Source organism: Pyrus communis, chromosome 13, assembly GCF_963583255.1.
Source record: "Pyrus communis chromosome 13, drPyrComm1.1, whole genome shotgun sequence".
Taxonomy (NCBI): domain Eukaryota; kingdom Viridiplantae; phylum Streptophyta; class Magnoliopsida; order Rosales; family Rosaceae; genus Pyrus; species Pyrus communis.
Window position 1 is genome coordinate 14286609 of NC_084815.1, and position 15348 is coordinate 14301956.

Below are 15348 nucleotides of genomic sequence, written 5' to 3' on the forward strand. Positions count from 1 at the left end.
GAAGATCAGAGGTGAGATGTTAATGACTCAATATGGTCATTATGAGTTCTTTTTGATCTTGTTCGAGTTCATAAATGCTCAAACAGCTTTCATGGACCTGATGGATCGGGCATTCAGCCCATATCCTGGCAGGTTCGTTATAGTCTTTATCAAAAGTGAAGCCGATCATGCCAAATACCTATGATGTGTTTTGAGGAAACTCAAGAAGAATAAGCTTTACGCCAAATTCACCAAGTGCCTGTCTAGATCAGGTGTCTTTCTTTAGACACGTGATATCAGAGGATGGTATTCTTGTTAATACCTGGAAAGTAGCAGTAGTGGGAAATGGAAGCGTCCATGATATGTCACCGTGATACGAAGTTTTCTTGGTCCTACCGGCTACCATTATTTGTTATCATTATTGCTTTTAATGTTTTTTTATCCATATGCTTGTTTTACAACGATGGGTTACAACTTTTAAGCAACAAGAGTTTTACAAAACTTTGCTTTTGGCCTATTCATTTTTGTTTTTTGCTCCTCGAGGACTTAGTGACGATGCTCTTGTGGTGACGAGGATTTCTAGCAAACGTTGACATTCACTATTGTTAACGTGCTAAGTTTCTCTGTTTTGTATAAACATTCTTTACTTTACTGCAGTCATACTTATGTTCTGACATCGCATGTGTAATAAGGGTCTTTCCCGTTATTGCGTACTCACACTATTAGACTAAATTATTTCTAGACTTTTAGGTTTTCATTTATTCACACTTTTCTACATCACCATCACTTTATAGTTTCATCACCCTTCTTGTGTCAGCCAACACCCTTTAATTCAGATGTCTAAGTGGACATTAATTCCACGGCGAGGTGTGTCAACATATCTATATCATAAGAAGATTGCAAATTTTCCAAGAAAAAAAATAAGATAGAATAAATACAACTAAGTCGAAAAGAGATAGATATTACAAGCAAAAGGTTTGTAATAAAGGTTGCTAAAAACAGTTTATCTGCGATATAGGTAGATTATCCACAAATAAGTGGACGGCTCCAACATTGAATTTATCTTATATTTTCTTTTCATCCACGCTTCTCCACTTATCCCTCATTCCTCTACCACCATCCCGCCTTTTCTTGTTGGAGTTTTGAGATCCATGTCCCACATTGGGGAACAAATGTTTCCCAATTGTATTTATGTATGTTTGTCCTTTATATTAGTAGTTAGGATTTGGACCATTTAGAAAAGGATTGAAGGCTTGGGCCTTATCAGAGTAAATTAATTTTAATTTCAGATTAAGTTTTTAATTAACATATTAATTAACAATCATTTTGATTAAGAGACACAGCTTTTAGAAATAGTTATGTACTTTCAAATACGTTCAAATGACATTTGAAAGGGTATGAAACAACCTATATATTTGCAAGTCTTAGTTTCCAACAGAATAATCTTTTTACCTCTTTCTCTTTTGTACAAAATTCCCAGAGAGTAGACTCACAAAACAATTCGCCATAATTCTATGTCCAGTGCAGGTTGTAGAATTAGATAGTTGTATTATGGTTGAGCAGACATCGTAGAACCACAAGCACAACAGTGAGACGGAAATACTGTTCGAAAGACATAGCTTTTGCGCTAGCCTCTATCTATGATTCAATCAAGTTAGTATCATTTTAATTCTTATAATTATTTTTGATATTTCATTATGTATTTAAATATTTTTCATTAATGAAGAATTAGTATTTCAAATTCCATTATTTTTATTTATTTCTAAATTGTTCTCCAACATATCTCTCATCCCATTCGTTTCTTTTCCTTTCAATCTCTTGCAAAAGAAATGACAACAAAAGCAAAAACAGAAATAAAGGGTGTATTCTTATTAGTTTATTAATCGTATCATATTCATAGATTAAAAAAAAAGTGTATCATATTAAGCTCGGTAGGGATTTGAATTTTTAACAACAGACAAATAGAAAAGCTTTTTTGATTTGGTTGATTAATACTTTAGTAAAGGATGTAAACGTTTCTTATTGTGTTTAATAATTTGTTTTATGGTCTTGCAAATAATGAAAAAAATTAGGGAAGCCTTTGGATACGAAAAATTAGTGATATGGAAATCAAGCTACAATTTCAAACCACCTCAATTGTAAGGTGTTCACACGCATATTTGTTGCACTATACAACCAAACAGTTAACTTAGAAGCCCGATCTATTCATATAACACAAATTGAACTCAACCCATGTTAGAACCAATCAAACGTCAAGTGTATATTATATAACAATTTGCACAGTTTTATTTCAAATGTAAAAACTCAACAACAAACACAATATATTAGAACATAAACACTAATGAGATTATATATAAAATCACAAATCACTGACTTGTTTCTTGCAGATAGAGGCTTGCAGAAGCAATCTCCTAAGACAGAAATTCGTCCCTACACCAGTGCAGCAGTCCTTGGACGTCTATCTTGCAGGATACAACTATCTAATCCAAGTTCTTGCACTCGAACTTGGATTCTTGGCGAATTGGTTGTGTGGTTCTCAGTGAAATATGGAGGAATGAATCTGGAAAAAAAAATTGATTCTTGTTTCTGATTTTATTGCCATATATATAATGGCATAATTTGAACTTCTCCAACCGTTTTGCTTATCAGTTTTTTTAAAAAAGAAAACCGAAAGCAACTGTTCAATCAGTTTTATCCTTTTGGAAAAAACTGAATCCAAAAAATAAAAAACGTAACTTGTGTTTTTCGTCCATCCGAGCCCAAGGCCCATCTTTGACATTTAATATATACACCCAAACTCTCCTACTCTAAGGCCCAAGGTCCATGGCTTTGGTCAAATTCAATTCAAACTATAAGTGAGTGAACTCACTTATAAAGAGTTGTTGTAAAAGGTGTATGAGCAATGTGGGACTGGCAGTCCCACATAACACAGGTTTCCAACAACCCACACCCCATAAAATATAATTCACTCGATTCATATATATACCAATAAAATAAATAATAATACCCTTTATGATTCATACAATACAAATATATAAATTATCAATAAAAAATTTTATTCTCTTTGTATATATTAGTTGAAACATTTTTTCCAACATCAGTGGTTGGTTGTATATATGGGGTTTTAATTTTTCCATTTCTTATTTGTTTTGGCAGGTCGTGTCATTTCTTATTTGTTGAAATCATATAAAATTTATCTTTTTTGTCTATGTTGTATTCTGAAGATTTAAAAGTCTATTAATTAGTATATGAATATTCACTGCAGCTTTTGCTTCTGTCACTTCTTTTTGGAGTACGTTGGGCAGTTCTATATATACATATATTGAGGAATATAGAATACTTGATTGCCTTGTACTCAATAGTTGAACATCACAGTACGTGATGAACAAACCGAATATAAAATTATAAATAAAACTTTACTAATTGAAACGAAAGAGAGCAGAGTAAGTTTGTCAAGACGACTACATAATTTATAAAATTACATTGTGACTAACTTGTTTTTTCAAACTAAATTCCAAGCTTATAGCGACATAATTCTAAGAAATCCTATGAGTATACAGAATTTAATTTTCTTAATAAACTAATAAATTCTGACAACAATTGCAAGCAGAAGTATGCTTTTATGACGATGGGTGGATCTAAAAACGGACCGGGGTGTGCCGGGGATCCTCAGAAGATCAAGAGAAACACTTACGAAGTACCTTGGAGGACCACCCTAAACCCTAGATAAAACTCTATGGAGGACTGGATGGGATTGGTTATTGTGAAAAACAATAATTAGTCGCCTAGTAAGTATAAGAGCCACCCTTGGCTGACTATTACTAGATTTTTTTTTTTTTTTTTTTTTAAACAAACGATAGTATCTAAACTAAAAAGAAGGTCCAAGCTTAGTTCACAATAGACTAGCATCTCATCACCTCATAATTATTAATATCTCATAAGAAAGAATACCTTTTAAGTTACTTTATCCGAGGGGAAAAAAAAGACTTTCCAATTTAATAGTTTTCAAGAGAAATTGACACTGAAGTGCTAGACAAAATTTATTAGTTCTAAAAATAAAATAAAAAAACAAGGCCACCTACGTACTCACAAAGTGGTCGGCAGAAAATCTAGGGCATCCGATTTCACCGTAATCAATTCTACTCAATTCCCTTAATATGTTATGCTCAAGTACGTAGTTCCCTAAACAATCGATTTTCCCTAAATTATTCAATGGTTATGGGATCTGGTTGCATCAAAAGTATCCTTACTTGTTAACCCTTTATGGCATCTAGATGAATTTAAACAAGTAAGAACTCATTAAGCTCTATGGAAATTGTTGGAAAATCACACAAACCCTAATTGTATGGCATCTGCAAATAGGTGTTTATGGTATCAATTGCAAGAAGCTAAACCCAAGTTAAGTATGGCATCTACTCTAACTTGCAACAAATCAACCTAATTTAAACCTAGATGGTGATCAAGCATCTAAATAAAAATCAAGTGCATTACGAATAGCAAAAGATACTCAATAAAGATGAAAAACTTGATAATAACAATGCCACAAGTCAATTAAGTATTCATAATCAGACTAAATCGTAGCCCTAGCAAAGAAAAACTCCAATGTACTTCCTCTTTGCCCTTCCTTGCCGCATCCCCTATGTAGAATTGTGTTTTTTTTTTTCGTCTTCTAGTTGTTGGCTGACTCTCCACAAGGAGAATGGATCTGCTTAATATAAAACCCACGGCAAGAAGGTATTGAAGGCTACATGAAATCCAATTAAAACCCCACTAAACTCCTAAACATGATGGACTTTAAACATTTATTAAAAAAATAAGAAATAAACGGAAATAATAAAAACTAGAAATTAAGTTCTCTCCTAAAGTCCATTGAATGTCTATTTGATTCCAAAACCACTCGGTTTCATCATCGTGTTGTAATGCAAATGTCTTCGCGCAACTAGGTAGCCTCGTACTCCATTGAAATTATTGTACCCACCCGAAACTTCATTTTCCACTTCTTTTTCACTTAACTCCTATATTGAATGCCTAGAAAATAAGACAATGTAAATTAGTGCATTTAACCTATTCATATATACAAAATCCAAAGGAAATATATGATAAAAATATATGAAAATATACACCCATCACAGTATCTATTTGATTGCTAGATTTTCTTTTCATCGTCCTATATAACATGTGGATTTCTTATTCTCCTAACTAATACGTGGAACTCTATTCATTTTCCTGCCCAACATCATAGCATATGTTGTTTTATTCATTTTCATTTCTTGTTTTTTGGTCTGATATTCATATTCGTTTCTAAGAAAGCTGAAATTCACTTTCTGCTATAAATCAAGGAAACTGAACTGTATGCATCATTTTTCACCTCATGCACATTGATGGGTGCATTATTTATCATATTTTCATATCATTTATCCCTATGCACTGTTAAGGAATTGATTATAAATGAGCCTTATTACTTTCATTTTCTCAGTTTCAGATTAGGAGTTTGTTTTGTTTTAGGAGAGTTTCTCCCAGACCTTTTAGGATTTTTCTAGTATAAATAAGGTCCCCAAGATCTCTCTACATATCCATCCATCCAACCCCCGCATCTCTCATATCACCACCACACCATACACCATTCACCATCTCCGCAATTTGTGAAGAAGAGCTTAGGGACGTGCTTTGCCATGGATTCCGGGTTCTATCTTTCTTTTATTTTTATTTCTATGTGTAACTAAGTTATTTTCTAAGGTATACGTTGAAGCCATGACATGAATATTTGCGAAGTACTTTGTTGATTATTATTCGATTATATGCCATGTTAGATTCTTAATCTTTGTGGGTATTTTATTCTAGGTTCGAATTTCTAATGACTGATCACCTTTAGGAATTTTGCATCTAGATAAATCTATAAGGATGACCAATCAATTAGGTTTATTGGAACTAAGATTAAGAAGAGTAGACAAACTAGTGAGGATAACCAATATCAAGCTTGTCCTACTTGGTTGACATGATTCTTCTACACTTAATGGGTTTTTATGTGTTTAATTATATGACTAACCAATAGGATATAATTATCATGTAGAGATACAAGAGTTGATGCCTGACCACAGATTTATTCATACCTTAGAAAGAACAACCTTTAACATTGGCATGGTAATTGGATAGTAGTTGACTCTAGGAAAAGTAAACAGGACTGTTATTGGTGGATCCATAACCTTAGGCTTTCTTGTGTGTTTGCGTTAGTTAATTGTCTTTTCTTGTTCTTGTTAATTTAAGTCTTAATCAATTACACAATTATTCAATTCAATCTATCCTTTGTTTGTTTAAATTAAGTCTAGCGTGATTAATCGGTTAAATTGGTGTTAAAGCAATCCCTGTGGGATCGACCTCTTATTTGCATATATTACTACAATTGATTCGTGTACTTGCGAGTTTAATTTGGTTTAAATTAATTTATTATTTAGGTTAGTTTAAATATACATCACACATTCCCTAAGCCGGGGGTGCTTGTGGTGGGGGGTTCCAATTATTGGCCGACCGAGTAAGTCAACTTCAATTTCATGGTCATGCTAATAAAAAAGCGGATCTTACCAACAAAAAAAAAATCAAAATCAAAAATCAAAAACCAAAATTAGAAGGTATACAAAAAGTAAAAATAAGTGTGCAGAAAATCACTCCCTACTCTAATTATCAAAAACCTTTACCAATATATTTACCTTTATTCAAAAACAAAGGTTTAGCACTAAAGAGATGAGTGGTAGATTGCTCTATCTACTAAGACAGTCTATTTGATCACCAATGTTCTAATTTAAATTTTTTTTTAAAAACATAATTTATCTTTTTTTTTAAATATTAATCCTTTTCATCCGGCTCATTAATTTGGGGGCAGAAACCGACTTTGAGTTTCTTCTTAATTTTATTTTATTTTTATTTTTTTTCAATTAAAAAAAAAAAGAGAAGAGATTTTTTGGGTTTTTCTGCATATACAATTGCCACCAACTTCATCATACCCAATAGGATCGGAATTAGGTTATGACGGGACCCACCACCCTCCACCCGATATCCCCCGCCGTTAAATACTCATTGCATTCGAATCAAATTCTTACTTCGCCAACACATTACCCTCCAATTTTTAAACTTTATCATTGTCGCTTGTAGAGACCAAAAAGAAGGCTCCGATCATAGGCACCAACCAACCTCACGTTCATGGCGACCAAGCTCTTGGCCCTATGCATACGCAACGAGAGCCGGGGCGACCTCTCACCCCGGCCCCACTACCCGTCCATGCCAAAGTTCCCCAAAGGTGTGGCGGCTGAAGAGACCAGCCTGGCAGCCGGAGCTGAGGCTAAGGCTTTGTTCTCTGTCATGGGCATGACGTGCTCCGCCTGTGCCGGGTCAGTCGAGAAGGCCGTCAAGAGGCTCCCTGGGATTCGCGAGGCTGTTGTCGACGTCTTGAACAACCGGGCGCAAGTCATCTTCTTTCCCAATTACGTTAACGTAAGTCGCTTTACCTATCACGAGGATCTTTCATTTGTTTTTTCTTTTGATTATTGATGGTGTCACATTGAATGTAAAATTTTAATTTTGTTTTGTGTTGATTGTGGCCGGGATCTAAATAATTATCTTCATGTTTATATGTGATGTGTCTTGGAATTGCTTCTGCACTTTTGCACACCAAGAAATTGTCCTATTAATTTTACAAATAGGTTAATGAAATTGGGATTTTCTAAGCTTCAATTTCAGACCTAATCAATTCTATACCAAAAGAAAACTTAGCTGTGGCATTTGGATTGAGTTTGCACACTAAACTATTATTTTTAGCTTTTGAATTGAGTGCATCAAAGAAGAATTAAAGATAAAAAAGAACAATAAGTTGTTGAATGAAAAAACGAGTTTGCGGAAATCATTTCTCTAACAAAATTTTCTTTCCACGGAAAAATGATGTACTTGGAGACCTAATCCAATGTCAACAAAAGAGATGTTATAAGTTCATATTATGTTTATATATTTTTCTATGTTTATATTTTTTTTTTAAACCAAATGATGTATCACAATAAGAAACAAGCACGTTAATCGATACTTAACTAATCATCCATTCATCTACAATCACATCATTTGATTTGTGAATTTGGTTTAAAAAAATTTTTCTCCCTAGTATTACCCTAATATAAAGCCAGGTTCCTTGTGATTTGGTCATGAATCAAGTATTAAGACAAAAAATATATAAGTATAGCATCTTCTCCAAGAACACCGATACTGTCCCCACTTAACCACCTGCACAATCCTCAGGTGTGGGGTTTTATCACAAAAGGCCTCGGTGTTAATTAGAGAGGGGTATTTCTATTTAAAGCACTCTTCTCTTCTCCCTCTGTCCGATGTGGGACTGGGGGTTCCAACACTCCCCCGCACGTGAGACCCCACTTATGGGTCACACGTGAATTTCCACACATCGGCAACCACGTGGGGGTTCCAACACTCCCCCGCACGTGAGACCCCACTTATGGGTCACACGTGAATTTCCACACATCGGCAACCACGTGGAGCCATGTCGGGACTCACCCAATCACGCGGGGCCAATGGGGACCCACCCAAACACGTGGCATCTTTGGCCTACGTGGACAATCACACGGGGCCAATGGGGACCCACCCAATCACGTGGCAGTACGGGCCCACTCCAACAACACCGATACTGTCCCCACTTAACCATCTGCACAATCCTCAGGTGTGGGGTTTTATCACAAAAGACCTCGGTGTTAATTAGAGAGGGGTATTTCTATTTAAAGCACTCTTCTCTTCTCCCTCTGTCCGATGTGGGACTGGGGGTTCCAACATAAACCTCTTAAGTCACGGCCTTAATTAGCTGACAAAGAGTCTTAATCATAGTTCTAATCTTTGACTTAGCTACATAGTTAGTGGAGATTCACAAACCTATTTTTCTTTAATAAGAAAAAAAAGACTTGTCTTCCGCACCAAGTACAACCCAAACTACAGTTTATTAAAATATAAGCAAGCTTTAGCCTCTAAAATATGTATGTAAAAACGAAACTAATACTGTATGACGCCTAACACTTTCAGTCTTTCACCAACGTCCTCAACATTTGTTTGAGCAGACCACTAACTTTTGTCATTTGATTTTTGTTTACTTTATTTAATCCAACGGCAAGAAAATAAAGATTGGTGTGTGAGGAGAGAAAATGAAAGTGTAAAAATTATTTTCATAATTTAATCCTATATATAGCAGATTTGCACCTTAATTCAGAAACTGTTCTGGCATGTTAGCCTATGTATATGTCTTCTATTAACAACAAGAGTAACCAGTTGAAATAAACAAACGATGAACAGTTTGAGAAAGATGCCATGATTTGAAAGAAAATGAATTTTTCTGAAGAAGTTCGCGGGGGAAATTCGATTTTTGTCTTTTAATTTTTTGAAAGAAAATGAATTTTTCTGTATTGGCAGTTGGCCTTTTTTATAGCTGTTGTCTTATTTCTTATCATAGGCGGAGACTATTCGCGAGACGATTGAAGACGTTGGATTCCAAGCCTCTTTGATTAATGATGAGGGAAATGAGAAGTCCACATTGATATGTAGAATTCGGATAAAGGGAATGACTTGCACTTCTTGCTCGACCACTGTTGAATCAGCTTTACAGGCAGTTGATGGTGTACAAAAAGCCCAAGTTGCCTTAGCAACTGAAGAAGCAGATGTTCACTATGATCCAAAGATTGTGAGCTACAACCAGCTGTTGCAAACCATTGAAGACACTGGATTCGAAGGCATACTCATTACTGCAGGGGAACACATGAGCCGGATAGAGCTTGAAGTTGATGGTGTAAGGAGCGATCGTTCAATGAGGATACTTGAACAGTCTCTTCAAGCACTCCCTGGTGTGCAAGCTGTAGACTTTGATTCTGAAATCAAGAAAATATCTCTTTATTACAAATCATATATGACAGGGCCAAGAAGTTTCATTCATGTGATTGAAACAACCGGGTCCAGGTGTTTCAAGGCAAGGATTTTTCCAGGAGGTGAAGCAGGAAGAGATAGTCATAGAAAGGAGGAAATTAAGCAGTATTTTAGAGTCTTTCTGTGGAGTTTGGTTTTCACTATTCCGGTGTTTTTAACCTCCATGGTCTTCATGTATATTCCTGGAATTAAGCATGGCCTAGAAACTAAAATTGTGAATAATTTCATGATTGGGGAGCTCATGAGATGGATTCTGGCCACCCCGGTGCAATTCATTATAGGCCAGAGGTTCTATACTGGGGCATACAAATCACTGCGCCATGGTTCTGCCAATATGGATGTGCTAATCGCATTAGGAACAAATGCAGCCTATTTTTATTCGGTCTACTCGGTAGTGAGAGCTGCTACCTCTCCAGATTTTATGGGGACTGATTTCTTCGAGACTAGTGCCATGCTTATTTCATTCATTCTCCTTGGAAAGTACCTAGAGGTATTAACTAAGGGGAAGACATCTGATGCCATTGCCAAATTGATGGACTTGGCACCTGAAACAGCGGCATTGTTGACACTAGATGAAGAAGGAAATGTGATAAATGAACAGGAAATTGATAGTAGGTTGATACAAAAGAATGACATACTTAAAATTATTCCAGGGGCGAAAGTAGCCTCAGATGGTTATGTTACATGGGGGCAAAGCCATGTTAATGAGAGTATGATAACAGGAGAAGCACGACCAGTCGCAAAAAGAAAGGGTGACTCAGTCATTGGAGGTACTTTGAATGAGAATGGTGTCCTACATATCAAGGCAACTAGAGTTGGTTCAGAAAGTTCCCTTTCCCAGATTGTACGGCTGGTTGAGTCAGCTCAGATGGCCAAAGCTCCTGTACAGAAGTTTGCTGACCGCATTTCCAAATACTTTGTGCCACTGGTTATAATTATAACATGATTAATCACTTAAGTTCTTTATGGTTTTCTTTTGGTTTAATTGAAAGGATACCGGAGGCTTTTTCTTAAGATGTGGCTCTAATTTGCAGGTGATCCTACTTTCGTTCTTGACCTGGCTTTCCTGGTTTTTGGCTGGAAAATACCACAGCTACCCTGAATCTTGGATACCATCTTCCATGGATAGCTTTGAGCTTTCTCTCCAGTTTGGAATTTCTGTCATGGTTATAGCATGCCCTTGTGCTTTAGGCCTAGCAACTCCCACAGCTGTCATGGTTGGAACCGGAGTAGGCGCATTTCAAGGTGTATTGATCAAAGGAGGCCAAGCATTAGAAAGTGCACATAAGGTTAGAAAGCAGCATCCTTCTTGTAGATTGATATGTTCTTATTTTTCTGCCTTGGGACAGTATAAAAACAATAAATTATGCAATTTCACATGTTAAGCGAAGTCTACGAATAGTGTAGTTTCATTTTAAATTTTAACAATTTAGGTATGTTCTTATTTTGTTTACAAAGTTATGGACCGAAAAATAGTTTGATTTTCCTTAAATCAGTTGATGAAGTCTAACTATATTCTTCCTTAGTCTTACCCTGAGGTGTCCATCAGAATTTTCATATTTTCTTCTATATATCTGATTAATGATGTTTTAGGTGAACTGCATTGTGTTCGACAAGACGGGGACTCTAACAGTTGGAAAGCCAGTGGTTGTCAACACGCGACTTATGAAAAATATGGTGCTTCAAGAATTCTATGAACTTGTTGCTGCAGCTGAGGTAGGTTTAAAGATTTGAAACACATATGCTCAGTATTTTCATTATTAGCCCCATTGATTTAAAACGTTATTATTATGTATATGATTTATACATATCAGGTGAATAGCGAACACCCGTTGGCAAAGGCCATTGTTGAGTATGCCAAAAAGTTCAGAGAAGACGAAGAGAATCCTGCTTGGCCAGGAGCAAAACACTTTGAATCCATTACTGGCCATGGGGTGAAGGCCATTGTTAGGAACAAGGAGATAATTGTTGGCAACAAGAGCTTGATAGTGGAGCACAGCATTGCGGTTCCAATTGATGCAGAAGAGATACTTGCAGAAGCGGAAGGACTCGCTCAAACTGGAATTTTAATAGCTATGGATGGACAAGTGGCTGGAGTTCTGTCCATATCTGATCCACTGAAACCAAGTGCTCGAGAAGTAATTTCCATACTCAAGTCTATGAAAGTTCGAAGCATAATGGTGACAGGTGACAACTGGGGAACTGCAAATTCTATCGCTAAGGAAGTTGGAATTCAGACCGTTATAGCAGAAGCCAAACCCGATCAGAAAGCAGAGAAAGTGAAGGACTTGCAGGTACATATGATGTAACTTCGTTAATATGTTACAAACTACAAGAGTAAGTTCTTCACTTCATGCGCACCGCATACACATAATTTCATCGTTCACAGGCTTCAGGCTACACTGTGGCAATGGTGGGAGACGGAATCAATGACTCACCAGCACTTGTGGCAGCAGATGTAGGAATGGCAATTGGTGCAGGAACAGACATTGCCATTGAGGCAGCTGACATTGTTCTAGTGAAGAGCAACTTGGAAGATGTGATAACTGCGATTCACCTTTCCAGGAAAACCTTCACCCGTATCCGTTTGAACTACATCTGGGCTTTGGGATATAACGTTCTTGGCATTCCAATAGCTGCAGGAGCCCTTTTCCCACCTACTGGATTTCGTTTACCACCATGGATTGCTGGAGCTGCAATGGCAGCTTCTTCTGTCAGTGTTGTTTGCTGCTCTCTGCTGTTGAAGAATTATAAGAAGCCAAAGGTTCTGGACAACTTTGAGGTACGCGGAATAAGTATTGAGTGATCAATAAGGAGCTTTTTAATTCTGTTGTGTGCGTGCGTGTAGGACTCGAGTTTTAGTAATTTGGGTAGTGGTTTGGTTGAAGAAGCAAATATGTATATATGCGTGTACAAATGCATTCTTTATTAGAATTTGCAGTGTTGTTATCTTACGTAATTGATGGATACTTAACAATCATAAATCTAACAAATTAAATCATCCATGAAAAAGGAAGATCACGCATTCTATGTACTCACTTTATGATTTGGCCCAATCAAAACATGTCACGTGTTCCCTTATTTTAAAGCTCAAGAAGAAATAAATAACATGTTAATTATTTTTTAAAATAATAAAACATGTCTTAAAATATCATTGGATAAAACCAAAAGGTAAGTACTCTCTAATGAGTACACAAGCATTATCCATGAGGTTGTAGATGCACAATATTTAATGGGTGTCCTTAAAGTGTGTGCTCAGTCTTCACACTAGGTAGGCCGGTCGGCTTGCATCTACATGGAAGTCAGAGCTTTTAGTAACTTAGTTACTAGGAAGTAAGATTCTCTCCCTTCTAAATCCCTTCCCCTCCCCTCTTCTCTCACTTTTCGTTATATCTTTCTCTCTTTATAAAAAAATTCAACACAACATGTCGATGTGGCTTAATTGTTACATAATATGGAGAGACGGTATAAGAATCTGACATGTGGCAGAAGTAAGGAGAAGTGTGTCAGTCAAGGCAAAGTTGGCGTGTAAACTAGGATCGAGGCATATAATGCAAGATAGTGGCAATTTGGAGAATATTTACTATTTAAAAACCTTTAGGCCAAGTGTCCATGGCTGAGGGTTTCAGAAACGACGTGGCAATATTTGAACCTAAAATAAAAGCTTGGACTGAGAATGGGCTAAACCGAGTTGAAAATGTATAGTCCGCGACTCAATAAAGATCCCTCAGGCCAGTGGATTTTTAGCCAAAGAAAGGATTGGTTCGACCGAGTCCTCGTAGAAGTAGAAATGTGAGAGTATTAAATGCGAATTATCCCAAGGATCAGAATTCATGCTTGATCAGATAAGAATGAATTAATCGCATAATGGGGTCAATTCATAATCATAGTTGGAGTAAAAAAGGCTAAGACTAGATGAAGATGAAGTCTTGGTTAAGAAGGGAATTAAAGAGATAAAAGGGAATATTCAAGTAGATGCCGAGCAAACATAATCCCAACAGGACTTTGTCTTGGCAAGCTTGTTTATCATGGAAGCCATGCCTAAAAATAGAAGAGGATCTACAACATGGAAAGCCCCTTCAACTCAACAAATAACTCAAAAACACTTTACGTGAAAACCTTCACTCTCACATCTCTGAGCAATAAATTAACTATCATAACCCTCCTGTCCAAGCTGAACTATGTTGACACCTGGCGACATCTTATAACTAAGCAGCATTGAAGTTGTAGAACCAGGTGAACCAATAACACCTTTAGTTTGGATAATTAAACAACATTGTTTTTGCTCAGTTGGTTATTTATCCATGTCTTGGCATACGAAGAGTATCTAAGTCTCACCTATAGAGGTCATCTCGTTACCTTCTCGACGAAGTGAGGTGTTACCAGGCTATCTCGTGTTCGGCACATTGAAAGTCAAACCAATTATTCAACTTTGTAGTGATATAGTAACCTTATCTCTAGGTTTTAGAACCTAAGGCCGAGACGTGTTCCTTCCTCTACCGTATTCACTCAAGTGCTGAAGTCAGCAGAGCACTCGACATCACCACCACCTCATCTATTCTAGTCACCGACCGAGTTCGAAATCGAGTTAGCAGGCCCGCATTCATAAGAAGGACATAGTTAGCTCATAGTTGTTCAGTCTGTGCGCTAAGCAGGTATTGTAATTTTTAAGATCAACAATAGTATAAACATTAGTTCTAGATCGACCATCTGTTTGGTCGATAAGTCTTGCCTCTTTGAAAACTCTTCCTTCCACGGCCACCTTAATCATGGGATATGATGACCGTGAAATCAAACCACTTTGAAATGTTCATGCCTTTTCGAGTTGATTGACTTTAATTATTGCCTATTTGAATCTCCCATGTGCTAATCTCCTTTGGCACCTATTTCATCAATTAGTTCTCTTATTTTGTCTACCAATATTCTCTCCTTACATGATTTTATCCTTATAATTTAGTCATTACATCATTAATTACTTGAGTAAGATAAGTGGACACATTTGAAATGAAACTTGAAAAAGTAACCGTTAGCTAGAAGCATTTCCTTTTAAGCCATCTCCAATAGAGAAGGCTAAAGGTTTAAAAGTGAAGAAACAAAAAAAAAAGGCCTGATTTGTGTAAAAGTTCATCTCCAACCGATGGTTAGACTATAATTTCATAGACCCCATTGGGGCTCAACTCCTCAGTTGCAATAATTAATTCAAATTTAACGGCTAGATTTGAAACATCTAACAGTAGTTTAATTAAATTAACCAATGAATTTAAAGTATAAACTTAAAACTAATAAATTATTGAGGGGACTAGATTAAGCCCGTTCGGTTGGAGATGTAATGAATATTACCTGACACTGTTCCTTTAAATATAATTTTTGTATGACTATAATTTTAAACAAGACTACATTTGGCTCTTTTGATTG

At 36.4% G+C, this 15348-nt stretch overlaps 1 protein-coding gene across 1 annotated transcript; it reads left to right on the forward strand.

Moving 5' to 3' along the window:
* The first annotated feature begins 7173 nt into the window (after positions 1-7173).
* LOC137712010 (probable copper-transporting ATPase HMA5) lies at positions 7174-12741 on the forward strand. The gene is made up of 6 exons (XM_068451161.1): positions 7174-7464; positions 9467-10861; positions 10968-11222; positions 11527-11649; positions 11748-12227; positions 12323-12741. Exons 1-6 carry the CDS (start codon positions 7174-7176, stop codon positions 12737-12739), a joined length of 2961 nt encoding a protein of 986 aa, XP_068307262.1. The 3' UTR covers positions 12740-12741.
* Positions 12742-15348: the final 2607 nt, after the last annotated feature.